This window comes from Candoia aspera, chromosome 1, assembly GCF_035149785.1.
Source record: "Candoia aspera isolate rCanAsp1 chromosome 1, rCanAsp1.hap2, whole genome shotgun sequence".
Classification (NCBI taxonomy): Eukaryota; Metazoa; Chordata; class Lepidosauria; order Squamata; family Boidae; genus Candoia; species Candoia aspera.
In genome coordinates, this window is record NC_086153.1 from 253,510,885 (window position 1) to 253,530,803 (window position 19,919).

Below are 19,919 nucleotides of genomic sequence, written 5' to 3' on the forward strand. Positions count from 1 at the left end.
ATTTTTTTAAGGCAAGCTGAAAGAGTTTGGGCATAAATCACTCATCATTCAGCTATCTGTATGTGCAATTTCAGTCACAGGGTCAGAGTGGGGTAAAGAAAAGCAGCCACCTAGGCAGCCATTAGAACTAGTTCTATATCTTTCTAAGTAGTGGTGCTAACATTAACTCCAGTATATAGAGGGTACAAGTAAATGTCCACTTAGCAGGACAGCCTGTTCCCAGTTGTTTCTACCCATCCCACAGGCTCCAACAGAATGGGGATGCTCCAGGTCCCTTCCTTGACGGAAAGTAATCTGACAGGACCCACGAGACACACCTTTTCCATTGTGGCACTTGCCCTGTGGAAATTTGGTTGGCCCCAATCCTGTTAGCCTTTATGAAGGCTTTCAAGACCTAGCTGTTACCTCAGGCACTGGGGTGGGATTGGATGAGTTCATCTTGGCAGGTAGGTTTGTTTGTTTGTTTATTTTGCATCCTGCCTTTATTATTTTTTATAAATAACTCAAGGCAGGGAACATACTGTACCTATTACTCCTTCTTCCTCCTATTTTCCCACAGCCACAACCCTGTGAGGTGAGTTGGGCTGAGACTAGCTCAAGGTCACCCAGCCAGCTTTCATGCATAAGGTGGGACTAGAACTCACAGTCTCCTAGTTTCTAGCCCAGTGCCTTAATCACTAGACCAAAGTGTGCTCTGACTGTTTGCTTGTTGTCTTCATTGATGTTTGGTTGTTTTGTTGTTGTAGATATTGCAATTTTGCTTTTATTGTTGTACAGTGCCCATGTACAACAATAGTCTGTCACATTTTTTTAGTTGAGTGAATATATAAGTCCTGAAATAAAATAAGTAAAAATAGCCCTGGGAAGGAAGAGGGGTGACAAGAAACTCAAGGTAACCCTGCCTTGATTTTGTTAGATATAAGAGGGAGCAGATGGAAACTCTTACAGGCTTTCAAGATTCTATTATTATAGCTTATAACAAAAGAAGAATCCTAATAGTCTTTCTATCACCTGTTCCTTGACCTGGTCTACCTCTTAAAAGCCTCACTACTCTTTAATCAGAGAAGCATTGAACCTTGCTTTAAATCATGGAGATTGCATCAGGTCCTCAGGTTACTCCACTGTCCACAGAATAACTTGCTGAAACATTGTTACAACATCAATACCAAATGGATATACAAATAACTTGTACAATCCATGGTACAACTAACATAGAAAACGGGGCAAGGGTTGTCTCAGCTGGGAGCGATTCAACTGTCTGAAGCCCATCCAATATTACTTTGCTCTCATGAAAATTTGCTGGAGAGGTTTGAGAGTCCAGGATCATTTTCTGTTTTTTATGTCTCGATGTGAATTGTTTATGGTAGGGTCAGGCAGTAGAATTTCCTACAGATCACTCTAGGGTTGTTTTTGTTCTGAGTCTGCTGAAAGAAGGGACAGCCAAATGGTCTGAGCCCCTCATTGAGGACAATGATCCATTGCTGGATGATTACCAGAACTTCATGAAAAGATTTAGAACTGCTTTTGATGATTGGGCAAGGAGAACAATAGCAAACCAGGAGATTTGCAAGCTAAAGCAGGGTGATCACAGAGTTCATGAGTACATATTGAATTTCCCATTGTATGCCAGAGATATGGGATGGAATGATCTCTCTGTGATCATTCTGTTTTGGGAAGGACTTGCTGATGAACTGAGAGATGGGTTAGTGACATAAGACTCACTGGAGAATTTGGAAGAACTGTTCCAACATTGTGTGGTAACTGATGGGTGATTGGAGGAGTTGAAGCACAGAAGAAAGAATAAGGGGAGAAAGTTTTACAGCCTCTGTGCACCCCATTCTCCTTCCTGTGGCATCCTTGGATGCTAACACTGAAGAACCCATGCAAATAGGAGCAGTAAAGAGATCCCTGTCCATAGCACTAAAAGCAGAGAAGGACAGACCTTAGTTTGTGTTTCTACTGTGGAGCAACCAGACACGTAGTCAAGACTTGCATCACTAAAGTACAAACTTCTGAATCTGTTGTTAATTGCTGCATCTGCAGGTCATGTGGCAAGCTAGTGCCTGAATTGCTGCAGAACATTGGGTTCAGAAACCTCACAGGCTCTCCTCTCAAGAGTTCAGCAGCAGCAGGTTTTGAACCAACTTTGAGCTGATATAGCTGCTTTGAGAAGTGAATCCAGAAGCACCTCACTACAATGAGAATACAAAGTACCTTATCTATGTATTAGTAATGGATGCTTGGAACCTGTCAGAAGTCAGTTTATAGACCACCATTTCATATTCAAAATGGAAGTAATTCTTGTCTACTTTGACAGCCTTGTGTATCCTTGAGGCCAAGACAATAATAGCAAGATTAAAAAGTTACCAGGACCTTACCAAACCAAACCATACCAGGACCTTAGCACCACAGTTTGGTTGCAGACCTAGAATGTGGAACAGATATTTTTAAAATATCCATTTTTAGATTTTGACTAAGAATTACATACAATCTCTTTAGGTACCATGAGTATCCACAAAGAGGTGCAAATGATGGCATGTATGTGATGATATAATCATATAAATGGCATGCCTTGCATACTTGATCACATTATTGTTTGCATGTCATTATTCTGCATCATTGTGGTTTACCGCAGAAACTGCTTTTTGGCATATCTCCTGGAATTCTGAGATGCTTACAAAGTTAGTGACACCAAGACAATGCTCAAAAATGAAGAGTTAGCAGGCCCAGTTTAGGACATTAGAGAGAAAATGTACTTCAAATGGCAAATGGCTGGGTAGGTGGGCCCCCTTTAAAAAAAATAACTGATTTGTATCCTATCATTTTCTAAGCTTCTGATGTCTGTGTGGGACCAGAAGTATTGTTGGAAATGCAGATTGCGCATGAGGTTCATGCTTTGCATTGTAGCATGTTATCTTGCCATTCCTGCTTTAATTAGAAAAATTAAAAAATCAGGTAGGGCAGGAAGACTGGTGGACCTCTAATAAAGTATTACCCAGAATGTTAGCATTTGAGAATTCACTGACTAGGGTACTGCAAAAGTACATGAAAGTCAGGTGCTGACCTGAAGATTCTGTTTCTCCTTGTTGCAATGACACTGCTCCCCTTTAGCATTTCTCAGAGCAAAAGCATTTATTAAATAGTATGCTAGGATGATGCCAATAAAAATACCAAATATAAGTAACATATGTAGAAAATCAGATTCACTAACTGTGTTAGTCACTTTAATATTTTGTTTCTTTTTCCTCTTTACCGGTATATATGGAACAAAGAGAGAACCTACTTTTCTTCTCTTAAGACATGCTATAGTGGGTGTTAAACTTTGAAATTTTCACTAAATTTGAACAAGTGTTACTTGAGGAGCTAGTTTATATATGGCATCCTAAACAGACTATGAATCTGTAAGTCTGAGAACTGTTTGGTTGAGTAGCATAAAAAAATAGATGTGGCAATTTTGTAGGAGGTGGATTATGATTTTGAAAATGATAGTAAAAGTACCTGGTTTGGGCTGTTTGGACGAGAGCCAGCTGTACTGTATTCCTAAATCTGTTCAGGGTCAAAAATCAGGGGGGTTTGAACAATACACTGCCTTTCTTGTAAAACTACAGCCTGAAGCAAGCATTTTACAAAAGGCTTGACACTTTCTAAAGGTTATAGAGAGTAAATAAACCATCAAATGACTCCTCTTTTATTGTTATGGTGGTGTTTTTGTAAAAAACACTTAAATCCTTGTAGTCCTAAGGCAGCTAATAAAACAGCAACACTTTGTAAAGGTTTTATGTTGCTTGTTATCTTCTTAAAATGATATACATTTTTCTCCTAAATAGAAGAAAGTTTTCCTTTTAAAGAGCAACAGGACTGTTTGTTTCAAGGCAAAAAAAATATCAAAGTATTCTATTTACAATGAAAACAAGCAAGCAGGCAAACAAATAACACTGCTGATTTTAAGGATGCCTTTAACTTTTAGTTCAAGATTAGTTTTTTAAACTTCAACTTTTTGAGATATCTTTTCTGTAACTACTGCATTTTTTCCTCAAATAAGACAATATCTAATTTCCTTTCATTCACTATTTTAAAGCTCTATTTCCAATTCTTTTACTGAAACAAGCTTAATCCAAATATTTATATAATTTTGGAAAAAGGATGTTTGTCATCAATAATTCCTATTCAAATATTTGATTATTAGCACAACAGTTTAATGATTATAAATTTAATTCTACTGTACTGATTTATGGTACTGTGGAACAAATCAACTTGAAATAATTTGTAGCTTCTTATGCCTGATGCGTATTTAAACTCCAGGAAAGATCTTTATCTTAAGCTATAGAGAAAGGTCAAAACACCTGCAAATAAGGACAACTCCATGCAAGAAATTCTATGGAGTTTCTGGAATCCATAGGCCAGCTTGGAAGGAGCTTTGGACATCTGTATCTCTGTGACATCAGCAGTGTTAGGGTGCTGAACTTATTCGTTACTGGCTGAGATGCAGTATAATTGAAACCACTGTGAAACTTTTAGTTTTGCTTTATTTGGAGTTTTTTAGACGGTCTGGCTACATACCACCTCTCATCCTGGCTTGAGTTTCAGGTTCTTTAAGCGAAATGTTGGCTTGATGGCTCCCCAGTTCCTCCAAAGGGATTGTGGAAGAAATTGACAAGAGTTTGGTTACCTTCCACCTTCTGTTCAGCAGGAGACCAGCAGACATGCAAAGCACCAGGCTATGCCTGCAGTTCCCAAATTGTGTACCACGGGGCTCTGCAGTGCCACAGCAAACTCACAGGGGTGCTGTGGGACATTTTAAATATTTGAGGGAAACACAGCAATACTTGATATCTGTCAGACATTGTGTGAATTACTAGACGAGTAGCCACAGCTCACAGTCTGAGAACTGCTGGGTACCATTGCAAAATTACTGAAACACCAATGGCGCTGTGAACCGAGAAAGTTTGGGAACCTCTGGGCTATTTGGTCTTCCCTTCCCTTCCCTTTTATATGGAATGGGGAAGAGGGGATTTTTGTCACTGCAGGATCTGCCGGAGCTTGTGATTGTTGCTCCTTGTTCTTAGTATTTCAAACTGGCAAGAGTGATGGGCATTTCCACATAGCCACTAGTTTTCACCAAATCTTCACAAGCACTTTTGAACTGCTGTGCAGGTGCCAACATTGTTGCTGTCCTTATAAGTCTGAGAAGTCCCATGAACCAATCAGTATTCTCTTTACCTCACAATTGGGGAGTACAAAAACTGTTCATCATTCTCAAAGCATTAAAAAAAAACAGTTATTGTGCTCAACTTAAGGCTCCTCTGGCAACAATACCATGAAATTTGTTTCCAAGTGCAGGGAGGAGGAAAAAGTCAAATAGTTGGGAAGATGGGTGAGTTGGAAGTTCCCAGCCTTTGGAAAATGCTCTGTTCACAGAGCTCCTAGCTGAAACTGATATTTGTACAGTTTATGTTGCACTGCAGTTAATCTGGAAGTAAGTTGACAAAGGCCACATGGAAGTACCAAAGAATTTCCTTCAAACTACTGCCTGCTCAAACCAGGAACTAACAATATATGCTGTTTTGGCTCCATACGACTGCCTAAATCCTACCACCATTTCACCCTGTTGGAACATAACTGTAAAAAAGAAGGCTAGTGCCCTCCTGTCCTATCTGTGAGTTTTCTGGATGCTTCTGCTCAAACACTGTCTGCTATACCGCTAAGCCTTTGGCCTGACTCAGTAGGGCTTCTTCTAAAGGGCTACCCCACATGGGGAATATCCCATCCCTGGAACGAGATACTCTTCTGGTGATTGTTGTTCTCCAACAGCAAAAAATCTGTAATGCACCACAAATTCTCTTTTTCAGGTTCCTCAGCACCTCTTGAAAACAAGATTTATCTTGTCTACCTTTTGCTCTCAATATGGATGAATACACATTTTTCCAGTGTCTGAAACTCTTTCTAATTAGACTGCTTGCCACATCCCCCATCTTGTAGTTTGTGTTTCCTCGAACCTAAACTGAAGACTAGCACTGAAATGCTAACATGCAAACTAGCAAATATAGCACACTTGCAAGCTTGATAGGGAATCTGTACAGTATTTGACTAGCAATGATTATATACAAGCAGCAAACCCCACACTGACTTGCACTGATGCTGTTACCTAGCTGGGTAATGAAATGTCTGCATGCAAACAACCAAGCTCAGAGAGCACCAAGGACTCCCCTATAATGATATGCCACCATTAAGTGAAGAAGTTCCAGATCCCAAAAGCAATTTACCTCTTGCACTTGCCAATCAAATAGACATCATGTGTGTGTATGCTTGAAACATTTTTGTCCAAGTGTCTATTTCTATTTATACTGTTTATGAATTCATTAAAGTTCTGGAAGCAGGAAGGCAGGGGGACATACATGATATGAAATTATGTTTGAGGCAGGGAGACTGAGCACTGATAGGCTAACAATGTTAGGTAGACAGGACCTCCGTTATTTGTTTAAAAAAGCGATTTAGCATTCTGTCAAAAAAGTCCTAAACCCATGTATATAAGGAGCCCACATAAGACCTGGTAAGTGCTTTGGAAAATGCTAATCAGATATTAGTCATAAAATTAAATAACAGTACAACAATAAGAAAAAACAGGCAACTGGATATTAAAGCCATTGCTACCTCCTGTACTTCTCCATCGAACATCAGCATTTTAAAACAAAAGCTAGATAGTATCTCAGAGAAAATCACAATTGAACACCATTTGGGAAAAATATCTGATTGCTTTCTTTTTTTTTTTCCAAAAGAAATTTAGCCTTCACAATCAGAGATTAAGAGTGAGAAAGCAACTGGCCTTTTCCATCTTTCCATTTTTCTACTTAAAATTATTTTTCCCAATTGCTTTTTTCATGTGGGAAAAAAGAAATATACTTTGCCACTATTTTCTTCATTATTTTTTACACATAATATGTCATATTTCTGTTTTTCATTAAAGAATGATCTGTTGGGACCATGATTAAACAGCATTTGTAAATTATTTGAAAGCACTGTCCTGCTTTTATGAACAAGCATAAAAATTACTGGATTTTGTTCTTGATAGGGGAATAATAGAAGATGCATTCAGATTCAGCATTTACAGATTTATAGAAAATAACTTTGTTGTAATTCAGAGTATTATTCAAAGTGTGTAGAAGAATATTTTAGAAACTTACATTTTTATATTTATTTCACTTTTATGTCACTTGGTAATTGTAATGTTTTGCAAACAATACTGTAAACACAGATTTCTGCATTTTTGTGACAGCACATAAAACCTAGGTCTGGGAAAGACGTTTTTAAAGGGACAATACCAGGCCAGTTTCCTGTGTTCTTATTTAAGTATTGGTGGTAATGCTTGTCAACTGATAAAAATGTGAACATTTCAGGATTCATGGCTAGATTTATTAGATCCATGAGACGTAGTCTTGCTTAGGAGCTCATCTGTGGGCCTAGAAAATAGGTAGGTTGGAGATGGGGAGATATTGAAAACCTGTGGACTTTTCCTTAAAAAAGATTATATTTGTAATATTATGTGTTAGCTTTTAAAATGGATGTTATTTCAAATGAGCTTCAAAAATGTTTGAAAGCTTCAGTGAATTAAAAATAAAGCTTAACTTCCCCTGATGAAGATTTGACAGCAGCAAAACAACATTTTGCTTTCAGACTATGAAAGAGGTTGAATATATAAATCTCATATGAACTATCCCTTTTGTCTTGCTGTACTGTGAAGATGCATGCAGTGTCTAAAAAGAACCTCATGAACTGGTAATGCTCCCTCCACTTCATGTCCTAGAAAGATTAGGTGAACAAGTTTCCATAAGTTAATTTGCAGACGTTATGTGAGGGGGAAGATGTCATACCCAGCCATGGACTGTTTTAACCAAAAAAGTTTTCCATGGCCTGAAATGTATTCTCATTTGTATAAATATAATTTTTGAGTTTTTTAGGATGATAGAGTAAGAAAATGCAATGATATAAATAATTTTCAGTGTAAATTGCTAAATCAGTGTTATTAATTCTTTGAAAAATAATAAAGTTTATCAGGAATATATTACAACAGTGAGTTTTTTTTTTAATTTTGAAATTAGGATTCAGAAAATCATTATGAGAAAGAAATTAGCAGGCATGTTGCTGAAAAACAGGACCTTGTATGGCAAAAGGTTGGTGTCTTTGTCATAATGTTTGATATTATTTTCAAAGTTTAAGAATTGGGAAAATCTGATTTTTGATCCATTTAATATACTTCCACTAAACACTTAGGGTTAGATTTAGTGGAAATAATAATCAATTGAATCTTAAAGATGTTACCTATGTTTGAAGCCTTTGCTTTATAATTTGGCAAAACTAAACCTAAATAAATTTTTTATTTCAATGCAGTACACTTTTATACTTTTATCTAATCCAGAAAATTCTGAATACAGTCCAACACTGAATGATTGCTACTGCTTTTTATAATCTAATTCCTTTGCAAAACAGTTTATATTTAGGAATTGAAAGAAGAAATATAAATTTTTCATACTCTTTGGAGGATTATCCTGTTGGGCTGTTGCTTCTCTTTCATACTGATTTATAGAAAATATATACCTTTTTGTCACACAAATAAATCTATTCCTTTGCACCTTGATTAGAATGTAATTGTTATTTTTTATCTTGTGTGGCTTACTTAATCCATTATTTATTGCCTGCTTTTGGAATCATCTTTATCAACTAAGATTAAGGCATATGAAAATTAAATATTAATGTATTAGAGATATATCATAATTGATGAAACTTTTTAAAAGTTGCATTTAAAGATCAGCTTCGCTATATCGTATTTTAAATTATTGTCAACAAATAGGAAGCTATTGATCATGAGAAAGAAGCATTAAAGCAGCAGCATGTGGAAGCCATTACAACTTTAAAAAAACAGGTAAGTCTTTTTCTTGAGCAATAATTATTATACTTCTGAACAGATTAATTATAACTTTATGTAGAAAGTAATATTGCCATATAAATTCACAAGGTTTACTATCTTTGAAGTTCTGGTTTTGAAACTGATTTAGGCTGCAATCCACACTTTCCTGGGAATGAGTTACATTGAACTCAGTTGGAAGGGAAGCAAGAAGCTAATGTTTGCAAGATCAAATGTCAGCTTCTGCCTAGCTTGCTTTATATAAATTAAGTGTCAGCTTGTTTACCCTTATCTGTACCAAAATAACTTTCATGTAATGATTTAAGAGTTATATAGTATACTAATAATATTTCAACCCAAACCTCTTTCTTCAACAATTTTATGTTGAAAAGATTGGGAGGCGGAATCTCATAGGTTAATGGTAATGTGGCACAACAGATGCTCCTAGTATCAACACTTAGGACCATTCCATTAGGAAGGATATATTGCCTCCTAGGCTCAACTCAGATTAGAGGGTTGAAGGATCTCATTGTTGATTTCATGCCAATAATATCAAAAGTTACTAAGAGATCCAGAAGAACTTATAGGGTTACACTCTTCCCATTTGATCCCCAACATAAGTCGTACATCAGGTTGATCAAGGCTGTATCCATCTCATAACCAAGTCTAAATTTTGATCAGAATGGATCTAAATAGACAATAGCATCTAACACTCCTTGGAATTAAAAGGCTATCTCATACTCCAACACCTTGCCCAAGGAGGATAGGTTTGAGACTAGATAGTAATTGTCCAGAACTGTGTGACCAAATTTGTCTTCTTCAGCTGATGTTTCACCATTGCCTCCTTTAGAGCTGTGAGGACTTCACAGATCTCCAAGACCCAGACACCCAGTACAACTCTAACCTGTTGCAAAAGCTAGGATGAGCAATGGTCTAAAGAGCAAGCAACAAGTCTCATTCCTCCAAGCAGTTTGTTCATATTCTCAGATTGCAACAATTGTCTATAACAACATAACAAGATAATGCACTATATTGTAATCCTAGTCAATCCAAGAGATTACATCAGCAAAACACCCAGTAAATGGGTCCTAGTAGGCCTTTGAGGATTTCAGATGTTGTATTTTAGTATGCTGCAGGAAGGAAGCCTTTAATCATCCAGCAGTGCACTGCTGGACAAACTGAGCAGACGCAATATACTATGACTTAAAAAGTCCTCTCAATTTTTTTTGAAAACATTACTGTAATTTTCATTTTATTATTTATCATTACTGTATTAAAATAAAAGTTGCATATAGACAGACAGTGGAGATCTTGCACATTTTTAATAGGGTCAGAACAATATTTCCAATATATCAAAAACAGATGTAATTATGGACAGTCCCTGCATATTAACCTCTGCCTCAGAGAACATCCCAGTAGTGCTGGGTGTCCCAACAGCACACACTGTATGTTGCCTTTAAGATTTTTTTACTGTACTGGTTGAGGATAATCAGCATGGTTTGCTTTCTTCATCTGCCACAAGGATACAGATCAGTGATTACTCTGAAAATGACATAAATTATCCCTCTCAGAACTGAGCCCACCATGACACTCTGCTAAAGGGAGGCTAATCCCTGCACAGTAAGAAGGAGCACAAAACTACTAGGTTTGAATAGAGTGTGCATTGATTGCAAAATATGGTTCAGACCTTGACTCAGGTTATCAGAAAGTCGTCTAATTTGCTTTAGAGAAATTTCAGAAATTTAGTCTAAGGGGTCCCCAAATCCAAATCTCCAACTAGCAAACCAAATCTTTGCATGTCTCACTGATTCTCACTAGATGTCAACAAACAGTTATAACTTGATTTGGCTGATCTGACTGTAGAAATGGTGGCCTCCGATCAGTTAATGAGGTTCAGTAGGGGTTTTTTTTTTTAAAGGAAAAGCAGCATTTAGAATTTTAGGAGATTCTAAAGAAAGACTACTTATAATACACAATTTAATTGTCATGAAATTTAAATACAGAATCTGAATATTAGTAGTTTAAAAATCTGCAAAATTTCAAATAACAGTCTTTAAATTTGGAATAGGAAATTGCTTTCTTCTTCCCATGGGAGGATAGAATTTGTATGAAAATGGCATGTGTAATAGATACATTTCTAGGTAACAAACCAAGGAAAAGGAAGTGTTAAGAAGTTGTAGTTAATTAAAAGCAGATTTTTCTGTTTTATTATCAAATGGCACCAAAGTCACAGAAAATACAACTGGAGAGATGTATAGATATGGTAGCAAAGCAGAACAACTTGAACATCTACTATTTTCTAAGTAAGATCTTATAGATCCACAAACACTGTTTTAACATTCCTGCTAATGGGTGGGGGGGAACCTAACAAAGAGATCTGAATTTTGGAAAGTCCTATGATATATTGCTTTAACATCTGTCCTCCCAAAACACAGTGATCTGATAAAATCATGAATTGTGATTGGAAGCTTGGCTTATTACAAAACTACTTTCTGTTACTTCTTCTTTCCTTGAGAACCAGTGTGGAGTAGTGGTTAAGCTGATGGACTAGTGGGAGGCCAAGGTTCTAATCTACCCTCAGCTACAGAAGCCCACGTAGGAGGAGGAAGCATTATGTACACTGCCTTGAGCTCCTGTTACAAAAAGCAGAATATAAATGTAATTAATAAATATATATAAATTTTGTACATATTTAAAGTCCTGTATTCTTCCACAGATAACTAACTTTGGGATAACAAAACTTTGGGATTTATTCCTGTCTGATACATGATATTTTTTCCTGTAGAGTTCTCAGTGAGGGGTCTGCTCCCATTTGGGAATTAAATTTCCTTTGCAGTGAAAGCTAATAAATTTTGCTGGAAGCTTACAGTGTAATAATATTTTCTATTAACTAAATAAGAATGTCCTGGTTTGGCTAAAATGTTGAACATTGTTTGAACATACTATTTATTATTTTTTTTCTTTTTGGCATTCAAGTTTCAAGCAAAAATGATTGTTATGGAAGAAGAAAAGGTAATATGAACATTTATATAATTTACCTGTTCAATTAATGGAAGTTCAGTTAGTGGTTGAGATTTTAAGTGCTTTGTATGGAAGGTATTTGCAGGGGCTCATTTCTTACATTCTAATAGCAATGTGTACAACAACTAGTAAGTCCCACTCAAAATGTTGACAGTCTTTCAACATAGCTTCCCAGATGTTCATGTGTATGCTTCCAGAAGGAAACACCAGCTATATTCCTAAGTATACATCATACTCTTTCATGGATCCATTATATGCTTTTTGGTACCATTATAATCTGTTTTTAAAAAAACGTTTTTGTGTTTTTTATGGTTTAGGATCTTTTAAAAAAACCAATGTTGTAAACCCACTGGATCCTTCAAAATAGGATGATACATAAATATTGATACAAATAAATAAGCCATTCTAGATTTTGGTCAAAATATGGCCTAAAGAAATAATTACAGAATGTCTGGATTAATGAAGTTTATATGTAATTACTGTACTTTAGAGAAGTGAAGAAGCTGAATTTTGCAATTGGCAGGTTACTGTGAAATAGCAGAATGTGTGAATATAATTTAGAGGCTCACTGCATATTGTGCTTTTTAAAATTAAAATACCATATATGAAAATTAAAAAGGTCACATTTTGCAAATAAATAAATAGGATAATACATTCCTTGCATAGTGAACAGAATCTGTGAAGTATTTTATAACAATTTCAAAACAGACAATAAGTATACTGTAGAAGAATATCAAGTGGGATACAATATATTTTTCAGTAAGTATCATTCTCAATATCCTTGGAATAAGTACATGTCTAGCTTTCAAATCGGCATAACAGGAAATCCCATTCAGTAACAGTATTCAACACAGAGAAACATAGGCCTCTGCAGCTGGCTACGATGATGGAAAAGTGACATGTGTGACATCACAATACAAATTCTGTCTTTACATACTTGCATAGTATGTAAGTTACAGAATTTGCATCATGACATCCTTATACACATATTATTAGTTATCCTCCATTGGATCCCTTGGGAGATAGCCTTTCTCAAATATGTGTACTCACAAAATAAATATGCACATTTATATCCAATTTATTATTATTTATCCATAATAATAAATATATTTCAGAAAACTTATTCAAGAAATGCATGACATAAGAAATGTTTCTTTGAAGGGAAAACACCTGCTTGTTGTGGAATCAAAAGAAAGAGAAATGGAAGGACTGAAAGAAACATTTAAAAAATTACAGGTACATTAACACTGAATTCAAAGATTTATTTATTTACATCCTGATGTTATACAGCACAACAGTGAAGACCATGCATGATGGGTGAAGTAAATAATCTGATTCTGCCAATTATCAGTGAAGAATAACATAATGTGAATCCCAGTCTTTTCCCAGCCAGCCCATTGGTAGATTTAGCTTTTATTTACATGTTTGCTATATTAGACTGAAAAATTTATCTATTCTGCAAAGAGCTGAGGAGAACAACATATTTAATCAAAGAGAAAATAAGAAGTCCTCTTCCCACTGTCAGTCACAACAAAATGTTCAAATGTGTTATGTCATAAGCTTTCATGGAGTATTTGATCTTGGCTGCTTTTGCTATACAGTAGTCACCTTCTACAAACTACAGCAAATATTTGTGACTGCTTAGAATGAGAGACAGTAACAAGACAAAGTCCCTCCCCCAAACAGATGTGCACAGATACATATAATAAATGCAAAAATATGTAACAGTAAATGTATTAGCATATATTTTATAGGTTTTGAAAATGTAAACATGGTTTACTGTGGCTGTAATTTTTCTGTCAGCATGAAAAAGTAAGAAATTCTTCTGATTTCTAATATCAGAGATTATATTTTCTTCACAGAGGGAGATATGGTATCGCCACTTCTTTCCAGAACAATTATGTTATCACTCAGCAAACAGAACTCTTCAGGATGGTGTTCTAATGGGCAAAGTCCAGAAAGTGCTAATCTCTTGAAATTTGGTTTTCTCTCACTTTCTCTTTGGAGAGTCATAGGTTCCCATCTATTCTCCACCATCAAGTTAGGAAAATATGGTATTTTTGATATCTCTGTCACACTAGAGCTCGTTCTGACAGACTTTTGAACGTAACATAATTCTTCCTATTCTCAGAGAAAGAAAAGCTCATACACATGGCTCAAACTAAGGCACACAACTTCTTCTGTCATGAGTGATACATAGCACATGGTATCCTGTGTATAGTTGGCTCAATGTGTCACAGTGAGAGGGGGTTCTCTTTGAACTGGAGCTGTATTTTGTTCTAAGTGACACAGAAAACAAGACAGTGGAGGTTTTTTTTGCTTTTTTACCTTTTACAGTGAAGCTATTTACAACAAGTATATACAACACAGTCCTGGTTTCCTCTTGAGGTCTCCCTCCCAGAGACTGTATCTCCCTCTAACTCTCCTGCTAGCTGTTTTGCTTTCCTCCCCCTTTAACTCCCTCCCTCATTTTTGGGCTAACAAGAGAGAAAAGAAAAGAAAAGAAAAGAAAAGAAAAGAAAGGGCTGGATTTACTGTAGTGTGCTCCGCACAGCTTGACTGTGTCCTGGATCTGCTCAGCTGAACGCCTATTGCTTCTCCACTGGGGGAAGAACCTTTCTCAGGATCTTCTGTCCAGTCCTTCCCCAAAGACCAGGACTTTGCTACTGGCAGCTGATCCCCTCCTTCCCTTCTTGGGTCTTGGGTGAAGCTGCCCCCTGCAGCCAACCGGGTTCTTGCTTCCCATCTTGGGTCTTGGGTAGAACTCTCATCCCTCTAGGCCTTCACTTCCTTTCTTCTAGGGAAGCCAGCCCTGGACCTTTCTTCTCCCTTCCTGACCAGGAGCTGACAACTGCTCTGCACACTTAAGTTCTCTCTCCAACTTTTCTTTCCAGCCACTCAGTTCACTCCATGCATAGACTTTCTGTCTTCTCCTTCTCTCTCCAATTTTTAGTTAGACTGGAAGCAACTGAGGAGGTGGGTGTCACCCCAGGGCTCTAGTCTCTAACACCTATATACCTGGCTGGACCAATGGGACTTCTGTCTCAAAATCTCCCCACACCAGCCCTGGCAAGCAGCCAGATTAGTTCATCAACACAACTGCCCTGAGCTGCTTTTCCCCTTTATTCACCAAATATGCTGGCTTTCGCATAGTTTCAGCAGAACAACAGCCATACCAGGCCACTAAAACCCATATGCCACACAGTGATACAGGATATGTATAAATAAAATCTGTTCAACAGTAACTTGGAGCCAGACAAAATACGCATAAGCTAAAATACGTATTTGGGAAAGTCACAAACTTAAGCTGAGATTTCTAATGGCCTACATAGAAGCAATGTGCTTCCTGTAGTAGAAAAATGTCCAATCTCAAGGTCTGAGAGCAGAGCATCTCCAAGGGACTCTAAATACCAAAGCATATTAACTGATCTTGAATTCATGTAATATTTTAGAGAGGCTGCAGTTTGCAAATTTTGAGAACTCCTAGCTTAGAGATAGCTTTAGAAAAGTGAAGGGCTGATTCTCAACAAGGCAGTAAGATAGAACAGCCATAATTTTAGCAACCTTTAGTATCAACACTCTATGGTGGACAAGATCTACAAAGTCTCCACTTAAAGTACTATTACCTCATTCTCTCAAAACATAAATATTCTGGACCAATGAAACTCTTACATCTGAAATGATTCTGTTACTGAAAACATAAAGGAAACTGCTGATTCCTAACAACAACCAAAAAAAGGACTTACTTTTTTGTGATGTTTCAATCTTCTTGGTGAAATGAGAACTGTTAGCCTGCTGCACGTCTGTAAATAGAATTTTAGAATCCATCTTCTTATGGAGTTAGGTGGATATCTTATCTTGATATCCTCTTTTTACTCTTGAAGCAGATGTAGAATGATTATTTCAGGTTGTTAATTGCAGTATTTTTTAAATTCCAGCTCTATCTACAGCAAAAGAAGGTACTTAATCCTGAAATAAATAATTTTCTTCTTGCCAACAAGAATAGAACTTCACAGGGAGACTTCATTTTTACTTCCAAAATGTTCACACTAGAATAATTATATTTAAATTAACATAGCTACTTTAATAGAAACTATTTCCTGGATGTGCTTCTTTCTATTTTAAATTTAAGGAAAACAAAATATTTCAATCAGAAACGTAAAACAGGATTCTGAAAACATCTTTTGGAACTATATGAAACCAGAGTAACTTGTCACTATTAAATACTTATACATAATTTTTTAAGCCACACCTTAACCTGAGTATAGGGCATTTTACCAAAAACTTATTCTTTAAGATCCTTGCATTATTTATTTGTGCTGTTTCTTTTTACTCTGCAACAATGGGAAAAATGTTATCTGCCATTAATTCTGTACTGATTACTCTGTTCTCATTAACTTTATAAATAGCTTGGTTATTTTGATGTCATTCTTTGTTTATTTAATAATCCAGTTAATGCTGAGATTATTGTAAAAGCAAATTCCTTCACATTGTTGACCTTCTGTGCAAAAGGCTGAAAGGATTTGTTATGCCCTGCTCAATTCATGACACAGCAGAAGTGATATATAGTGTACTTCATGGTTGGGTGAGCATGTTACATGGTTTTAAAGTAATAAATGCTCCCTTGCTTTTCTTAACTAAGATAAACTTGAAAAAAATATATCATCCAGTGATGGAATCTTATTTAAACTGATCATAACAAAGGCCTTTTGAGTGAGACACTTCTGATTTTATTTCAGCCAGCTCAGTTGCACCAAAATAGTTCATTTATTCTATCATGTATACAGCATCAGAACATCATAAATCATACAGAAATGCTTCTTTACTTAGCTGATCAGGAAAGTTATCAGGCTTTTTTTTATTCAGAGGAGAAACACACTGTTATGCAGTTCTGATAGTAGCAGCACCTATAAGCAGATTATTTTACTAGGGCCATTGAGAAACTGCACCTTATCTTCCCATGTCACGGCAAGGATACTAACTTAATCCTACCCAATAGCTAGGAAAGGAGCTGCTGCTCCAGGGCTTGCTTTCCCTTCTTACACTATTTGTTCTTCATTTCTAAGCTTGCCAACCAGAGAAATCTTATTTTTCAACACACACACACACACATTTGGAATATAGGTTAATTATTATTTAATTAACATAATTCACATTTATTCAGGTGAATAGGTTTAGGTTTACTTTCTTTGAACATACTGTTTATGGCCCAGCTACTCTACTCTACTCTACTCTACTCTTATTTTCCTATGATTCCAAATTTGGAATTGGGTTTTTTGATATATACCAGCTGCACACTATGTTGACATTTTAATTCAGTTCACTAAAATCCATTTCCTGTTCACTGTCTCTCAGCACAGAGCTCATTAATGTATATGTGAAGCTTGATTTTTTTTTTTTGTATCAATATAATTCACTTTACACTTGACTAATATTTAACTGCATTCGCCATTTTGAGCCCCATTCACCCTGGATAGAAAGATCCTTTTGAAGCTCTTCACAATCCCATTTAAGTTTGGTTACCTCACTGTTTGCCCCTTTTCTCCAGACTGTTTATAGATAAGTTAACAATTACTAGTTGCAATTCTGGTCCTGGAGGGACCCTGTTTTGAAAATTCTGCAAGTCAAAAATTGTCTATTCATTCTTAGTCATTATTTGCTGTTTAGCCAGATATTAATCCATGAAAGCATTTGTTCTCTTACCCTATGGCTGCTGAGTTTGCTCAGGGGTCTTGGTAAGATTGGCGGAAGCTTTTCTGAAAGTCCAGGTGTAGTTAGATTACAAATATTATAATCTGTGTTGTTGCCATGCTGGCTGGGACTCACAGAAATTTGAATGAAGCAGTATCTGCACTGCCACAAATTGACCTAGTACTTCAATGTTATACAACTGAAAACATTCAAGCAGACTTTTTTTCCAATCAAGAAAGTTAATGCAGAGATAAATCATAAGATTCTTGAATGCAATTTTCATGACTGACATTTTAAAAAATGTTTTATAAATTATTATTCTTATTTCATCAATATGCATAAAGTGTGGAAGGAGGAAAAAAAGACTTTTTAAACCTCTGAAAATCCTCTCTGCCTTGAGTGCTGTATTTATGATAGACTTGTTTTGTCACTGATTCTTTATTTCTTTTTTTAATCACAAAAGAGAAGACTTGGTTTTGCATAATAGCTTGAAAACGGATCAGCTGTAGTACTCAAAAAAAGTTTTAAAAGATTTAATTTCTAATAATTTCCTTAAAGTAGTATAATGGCAGATAATTGTTAACTGATATTAAATGCATTAAGATAACTATGTAGACTACAATATTGATAAAAATTATTTGTTTTTATTATAACAGATTTCAAAATACACTTTACAAAAGAAGCTTAATGAAATGGTAAGATAGTACTCTAAGGAAAAAAAATGGAATCCTAATCTCTTGTTCAATGAATGGAAGTTCTGTTCACATAAGATCATTATGCTCATGGATTGGCATTTTTTTTACAAGCACAACTCTTCCTCTGGTCATGAAAGAAAAAGCTGAACTTTATGCCACTTTGCATTTTATGTGAAGTAATTCTAATTAATAACTCAGGCAACTTTTAGATTATGGATACGTCACAGACATTGGTTGGTAGGCAACTCAAGTAGCTTTTTACTGAATGCTAATATTTCTAAAATTATTCATCCAAAAATCTTAGCATTTGCTTTTTGTTCTTGTGAAACCTGGGCATTCTCATTTGTACATTTTCATTTGCCAACTTTCTTTGTAAAATAACATATTTTTATTAGCAAAAGTAGAATTAAAGCTACATGTCCTGATGAATCTTGTTTTCTATTTGCAAGCTAGTATTTATAATGAAAATATGCAAAGGAGACTTTCATTTTATTTGAATTTTGATTAAAAAAGGAATATAAAGTACTGTAGTGCTTTCTTTCACTATTATACAGAAAAATAAGAGTCCTGGAGTGCCAGTTCACTCTGAACCATGTTTCAATTTAAAGAGAGCTGTTGGAAACACTGCTAAGCTTGATTGACTAAAAGCTGTGAAAATTCTGCTGCTGCTCAACTGGAAAGAACAAAGATAATATTGTCAGACCATTATAAACTGTTATTTTAATTAAGAAGCTCAAAACTAGAGTCCAGTTTAGCCTTAAGTACCATGACATTTGTACAGAAAGTCATCTTCAACGCTACAGTGATTTTACACAAAATATGGTGAAATTGAATAATGTGTCCTTTGACCTGAGAGATAAGGCTACAAGTTAAAGATCAAAGGCAATGTAAAATGTGTTCGTCCTATTTCACTTTTAAGTTAGATTATTTAAGTTGTGTTCTATTACACACATACCTACACACAAAGATATGGTAACACATTTAAATTCTTAATTTTACAGAAGACACTTTATTTTACCTCTAATTTTAATGTATCAGATATAGTAGATTTGGAAGTTATTTGGTAATTTCTTAATATGTTAGAGTAAAGATGATAAATTCTGGTATTTACAGATAAATTCAGAATCATACAAGTGCTTTGGTTAGCAATGATCTGAAATCATACTTTAGAGGTGAAGAGAATTTTCACCATGCTGTTTGAATAGCCATGGAAAGCAAACCTGTTGGCAGGACAGCATTCTGATACAGTCAGGTGTTCGGTAAAGCATAAAGCAGCCCTTTGGCATGTACAACTGTTACTGAGCAAGTCTAGTTTTTGCTTTTCTCACAAAAATAGAGCTAAGACCTTCACCAAGAGACATAAGGGAAAAGGATCATAGATTGTGATCCAGGTCTTCATCCTGTAATTCTCATTTTTCCAATGAGTATACTCCCTATTTTTGTCTGGATGCCATTTACTACTACTGTTGCACTTAAAAGAAAAATGGTATTGAAGGATTCCTCTGTCTATTTCAATGGCAAGTTTGTATTCAGTTGCACAATTGTCTAGTTCAATGCTTGAAGCTCCCTTGGAAAGCACTGGCAGAGAAAAGAAACCTTTAGAAGAGAAATAA

At 35.8% G+C, this 19,919-nt stretch overlaps 1 protein-coding gene across 1 annotated transcript in view; it reads left to right on the forward strand.

The window, feature by feature from the left end:
- CCDC73 (coiled-coil domain containing 73) overlaps positions 1 to 19,919 on the forward strand; it is a 61,130-nt gene that overhangs the window by 12,661 nt on the left and 28,550 nt on the right. The window contains exons 2-6 of the mRNA XM_063289521.1: positions 8,097 to 8,168; positions 8,846 to 8,917; positions 11,876 to 11,911; positions 13,082 to 13,156; positions 18,268 to 18,306. Of these exons, the coding sequence (XP_063145591.1) occupies positions 8,097 to 8,168; positions 8,846 to 8,917; positions 11,876 to 11,911; positions 13,082 to 13,156; positions 18,268 to 18,306 (294 nt within the window). The remainder of the gene's footprint in view (positions 1 to 8,096; positions 8,169 to 8,845; positions 8,918 to 11,875; positions 11,912 to 13,081; positions 13,157 to 18,267; positions 18,307 to 19,919) is intronic.